General features: G+C 46.0%; 1 protein-coding gene across 1 annotated transcript in view; it reads left to right on the top strand.

Moving 5' to 3' along the window:
* PTPRG (protein tyrosine phosphatase receptor type G) overlaps window positions 1-5,680 on the top strand; it is a 313,959-nt gene that overhangs the window by 254,289 nt on the left and 53,990 nt on the right. Inside the window, 1 exon segment of the mRNA XM_007454772.1 lies at window positions 5,183-5,274. Within this exon segment, the coding sequence (XP_007454834.1) occupies window positions 5,183-5,274 (92 nt within the window).

Below are 5,680 nucleotides of genomic sequence, written 5' to 3'. Positions count from 1 at the left end.
CTTAGCTGCTCCGCGGCATGTGGGATCTTCCCAGACCGGGGCACGAACCCGTGTCCCCTGCATCGGCAGGGGGGGGGGGGGGGCGGGGCTGCGCCGTGCGGCATGAGGGATCTTAGTGCCCTGACCAGGGATCAAACCCATCTCCCGGCATTGGGAGTGCAGAGTCTTAACCACTGGGCCACCAGGGACGTCCCCATCCTTGAATTCTTAATACTGTTTCCTATCTCATAGGGGACCCTTTAAAATCTAGAGTCTTCTCTGGGCATTTTTAAGGTGCCTGCCATTCAAGATTGTTTTATTTTGTTAGGGCTTTCCTAGAGTGCTGGAGACTCTCGGGAACCGTTTTTCTCTATTTTAAAAGCTTCCCAAACCAATGAGATACGTGCCTCTGGGTGATAACCAGGGCGTGATTGAAACTTCAGTGGGGTGCGCGTGTGTGCGTGCATGGGTCGGTGGGGGGAGCTGACTCACTTCAGGACCCTCCAAAACTAAGGTGGACTTCAGTTCCTAAATTGGGAAACTCAGAGTGTCAGGAAAACACATGCTCAAAGGTAGATGAGGCAAAGTAAAAGATAACTAATTTGGATCATTACTAAGCCAGTCAGGGTCAATTAAAAAAAAAACAGATCTGTTCTCGGTTCCTTAAAGCACATATATAGGGGTAGGGGTGGGCAGAGAAAAAGGAAAGAAAGAAAGAAGGCGGCAAGCGGTGAAAACAGAATTTATGGTGGGAACCCATCGGACTGTAATTTGTAGCGAAACTTGAAAATGTATTTTTTTATTCCAAACATGATCTACTTTATAGTTTTCCCTTTTGAAGGTACTGGCATAAACAAATGCTCACTGTGAAGAAATAATTTTAGAAAATGCCTCTTGATGATCCTAGAATCTTTTTCATTCAATGAGGGGTTTTAGAGTCAGTTATTTGAAAGTGAATTGGACCTAGATAGAATTTTGAACTTGCATGCTCGGTGACACAGTCGGACATGTTCAGAAATTTTATCTCCATTTTCCTGAGCTCAGAATTAGAGACAAGACTGCCTCTTCGAACACTTCACAGTTGAGACATTTAGAGACATTAAAACTTCCATTTTCTTTCCCGCTTCTCCAAAGTCACTGCCTTTACATTTTTATTCCTGGATACTGCTGGAGGTCAAAACAAAACAAAAAACAAACCCTCTCCTGAGATTTCTCTGAAATGAACAAGTTAAATAAAATGTCATGTGATAACGACTCTGAACCAGCCCCTTTTCTTAGATTTTCAACTCACAGTGTAAAATGTGTACCCCCAGAGTGTTCATCTCCGTGTGGTCACTGGTAGTGAAAAGGTGACCACAGCTGAGCACCGTAGTCAGTCCCTCGCCCAAAGTAGACCCCCAGTCAATAGTTATTCAAGAAATAATAAGTGAAATATCTAACAATGTAGTGCATCCATGAAGTGGAAGAGACATTAATGTGAGACGTCAGTTCATACTTGTTATCAACGAGATACATATAAATATGACCTCATTTTGATCTGCCTGTCTGTATTTGGGTGAGATTACATCAGTAGCCCCTGATGCATCTCCTTGCTCCGTTCTTGCTGCCCTGTACTCTGTTCACCACCTAGCAGCCAAAGTGAGCGCTTCAAAGGAGATGAGTCAGACCGTTCCAGTCCGTGGGTGAAAGCCCTCCGTTGGCTTTCCATCGCTCACAGATGCCAGTGAAGCTGGTGGCCTTCGACCTGGCATGACCTGGCTCTTGCCCACCTCTCTGGGTCCACTTCTTGCCCTGCTCTTAAGTCTGGCTTCCTTTCATTTCCTGCAGTGGATGAGCTTACTCTGTTCCAAGGCTCTTTTGTTTTGTTTTCTTTTGTTTTGTTTTTTTGGCGGTACGCGGGCCTCTCACTGTTGTGGCCTCTCCCGTTGCGGAGCACAGGCTCCAGACGCGCAGGCTCAGCGGCCATGGCTCACGGGCCCAGCCGCTCCACGGCATGTGGGATCTTCCCGGATCGGGGCACGAACCTGTGTCCCCTGCATTGGCAGGCGGACTCCCAACCACTGCGCCACCAGGGAAGGCACCCAAGCCTCTTTTAACCGGCTCCTGGTATCTGCCTAGAATGGTCTTCCCCTATACCCTCCTACGACTGGTCCTCCCCAATCAGCTCTCAGCTCCCATGCCACCTCCTGGTGAGGTCCCTTCCTTCACCTCCCCGCATCAGTTATCACCACCTCATCCTGTTTTATTTTCTTCATAGCTCTTGACTATTTGAAATTATTTGTTTACTTGTTTGTTGTTGATTTCCCCAAGAGACTATAAACTGCCATGAGGGCAGGGACCTCGTCTGTCTTGTTTATGTTCTGCTCCCAGCCCCTCACTGTCAATGATCAAGGAACAGTTAATAAGTGAGGAAAAGTGTGGAAGGATATACCCCACAATATTAATAGTGAAGATTACTAAGAGAAGGATGAGGGTAACTTTAATTGATTGTTTTTTCTTTTTGTTCATTTGCATTTATTTCCTAATTTTTCTGCAGAGATTGTGAATTACGTGCGCACACAACCCTTTCTAAATTACTCCAGTGTTTAGCCAGGCTTGAGGTGTTTTTCAGGCTTCCAGCCATAAGAATGCGTTATACGCATGCTCCTTGCTGTGTAGTGGGTGCTGAATAAATGTTCAGTGGGTCCACTGAAACCTTTATTCATTTGCCCCCAAGTTCTGTAGTTGGGTGCCCATGGGTGGGAGGAAAGCCCGTATGACCTGCATCAAGGTGCAGATGTAGGGAGCTGTGTCTCCGGGTTTCTGACCTTCATCCCAGTGCTGTGCTCCTCTCTGGCAATCACAGAGTTCTTTTGCTCCAGGGAAAATCCATTATAAACAGCCACACATGGGGCACTAGCGTGTGATGTGCTTTGGTACACACTGCTTTTTTCAAAGAGAATGTGGAGCCTCTTGCCTCATACGGAACTGAGAGTCTGGGTGAACTGTCTGCCTGTCTTCTGCCAGAAAAAGAACCTACGATGTCGTTTATCCTTTCCAAGTCACTTGACGTTAACAGTCACTTGGCCGGTACTGATTCTTTTTACTAATGCTTTATGTCTTAGAAATTTAACAGGTAGAGTAATTGTGGTCTTAGAAGAGTTATTTCTTTGTTGTTGTTGTGGGGTGTCTTTTCTTGCGCTTTTTTCCTTCCTCATTTAGTTAAAGTCTGAGCCGGTAAATCGTGTGCCATTTGTTTCAGCGTCATATAGCACTAAATGCTTCAATGGTCAGTATCTTAACAAAAGTAGATTTTCCTTAGCTAGGACACTGGCTGGTTAGGGTTCTAGCTAATTTGTGAAGTCCGTATCCTAAGTGTTTTAACTCTAGTGTTATATTCTGGAAATCTGTGCAAAGTGGGGGCAGGGGCGTAGGGGGAAGAATCCAAGAAGAGAAAACTTGCTGGCGAGCTTAGAAACAGAAAGAAGCTATTACCTCAAACAACAAAATCATGGATTTTTTCCACACGTGGATTTGCATCACTTCACATTCGGCAGAAGATTCCATTACTACCACAGCCCTAAAATACTCCGTACGTTGCACGTCCATGTAGCATAAGTCAGACTGACTGTTCCTTCCAAATTTAGGTATAGGCAGCTAGACAGTGAGTGATGAAAACGTGTTCTATTATTTATACTACAAATGCCAGGCAATTCATAGAAAAAAATCATTGTTCAGAGCACCGCGAGAGCAGTCCCGTGAGATGTGCCCGGAGTGGGAGTGATTTACGTTCAGGACCCCCTAATGGTATAGGGAGCAGCTATCCAGACCGCTTCTAGAGCCATGCCCGGGTGTACAGTGGGTAGAGCTGCTTTCCTTCCGAAGATGGGCACTGCTTAAAGGAACACACTTCACAGTGTGACACGCGATCGTTTCTGATTGTGCGTGGTTCTGATCGCTCCATGTAAAGCTGCGGGGGAATAATCCGTAGGACTTGGAGGCCTCCTCGCTTCCACCAAGATCTCCTGTGCTCTCTAGTGTCCCGTGATCTTTCAGATCCACCCCCCAACCCCCTTTTCTTTGGCTTCATAGCAACATGGTACACCCGACAGAATCATCCCCGGGACTTCTGATTAGATGATCGATGACAGTTCCGAAGAAAAGTTGACTTAATTCCAGTGGTGGGAATACGCCCCCCGAAAAAGCAAAGCTACAGTGGGTGTAAATGGGGCTTGGTGAGAGATGCCGGAGGAGTGGAATGGGTCCCAGGGACACCAAGCACCAGAAGGATGCCGCCTGCTTGGCTCAAAGACCCAGCAGTGGGGCCAGCTATTGTGAAGCCCCTCTGCCAGATGAACAGGGACCCTTCTCTGGTCACAATAGCCATTCACGCTGAGCAGCCTCATTAAATATTCAGCCTGTGCTTCGGGCAGCTCATTAGGGCCGCAGTGAGCAGTGACGTGGCTGCAGGAAAGCCGAGGGCCTGCCGGCCGGCAGCAGTAAACAGAAACTGAGTGAGCTGCCGATGGCTTTTCTGTTCACTGCCTGTCCTGTGATGACCAGTGTTTGCTCCCTGCTTTGTCTCAAGTCCAGGTAAAAACAAAACAGAAGCCCCAACAAGCAGCTGACACTTGAAGCCTTCGGCTCCTTGTTTCCCATGCTGTCTGGCCAGGGCCTGGGATTTTGAGTGCCTGCCCCCTGGAAGCCCTCTGACCCCCTTCAAGAGCTGTCTGGGGCTGCGAGGGCCTTCGCTGAGCGCTAACAATGTGCTGCTATTGTGTGCCTGGGCTGTTTGATGACTGCGTTTGGGAGGGTTTGAGGTGTGCTTTGAACTTGGCGCTAGGGGTTTAGAATAGCGAAGTCTTCCTCTGGAACAGGTTGAATTTGGGAATATTGTGGGCTGAGACTAGCAGTTTGTACAGCAGGTTTACACAGTCCGTGCCAAGTTTTCATGTTTCTGAGTGGTTCATTACTAAGTTTTTTCCCTTTTAACTCTGAGGATGGGTATGGTGTAATAAAAAATGGATATTCTTCAGCTATTTGGGGTTCTTCCAATTGGCTGGATATTGTCCTTCTTGTATCTTGTTACTTTCCCATGGGTCTGCACTCAGTGCTGGGTGAAATTTAAAGCTGGGAGAATCTGAAAGAATTGAAAGATGGTGAACTCAGACAAAGTGTATTTCTCTTCTCTCACTGTTTGCATGTTTTTCTGTTTCCTGTACAGAAAATGTTTTCAGACAGCTCATTTCTATGTGGAAGATAGCAGTTCACCTCGGGTGGTCCCCAATGAAAGTATTCCTATCATTCCTATTCCGGGTAAGTAAGACACGACTCCTATTTGCAGTGGGCTAATTGCTTTTCTCTTTTGTTCTCAGTGTTATGTGACAGCCATGACAAAATATTATTTTTATAACCTTTTCAAGCTTGCCCAGTCTACGAGAGCCTTAACTAAGGGTAATTTAATGAAATCTGTACTCCTGTACATATCTGCCATGTAATGAAATCATCTTTCAGGGGAACAAATAACTATGAGTTCATATAGTGTAGATTCACAAGAGGGAAGGGAAGAAACAGTAGAAAAAAGGGGAAAACGTACTTAATGTATTTGCAATCTGCTTGGACTAAATTTCGTCCTGATAGGTAATTTGTGCTTGCTTTTTTTAAAAAGAATCACAATTTGAAATACTGGGTGTTTTTTTGGTTTTTTTTTTTTTTTTTTAAG

This window comes from Lipotes vexillifer, unplaced genomic scaffold (assembly GCF_000442215.2).
Source record: "Lipotes vexillifer unplaced genomic scaffold, Lipotes_vexillifer_v1.1 scaffold8, whole genome shotgun sequence".
NCBI classification, from domain to species: Eukaryota; Metazoa; Chordata; class Mammalia; order Artiodactyla; family Lipotidae; genus Lipotes; species Lipotes vexillifer.
This window is presented reverse-complemented; position numbering and strand designations above follow the sequence as displayed.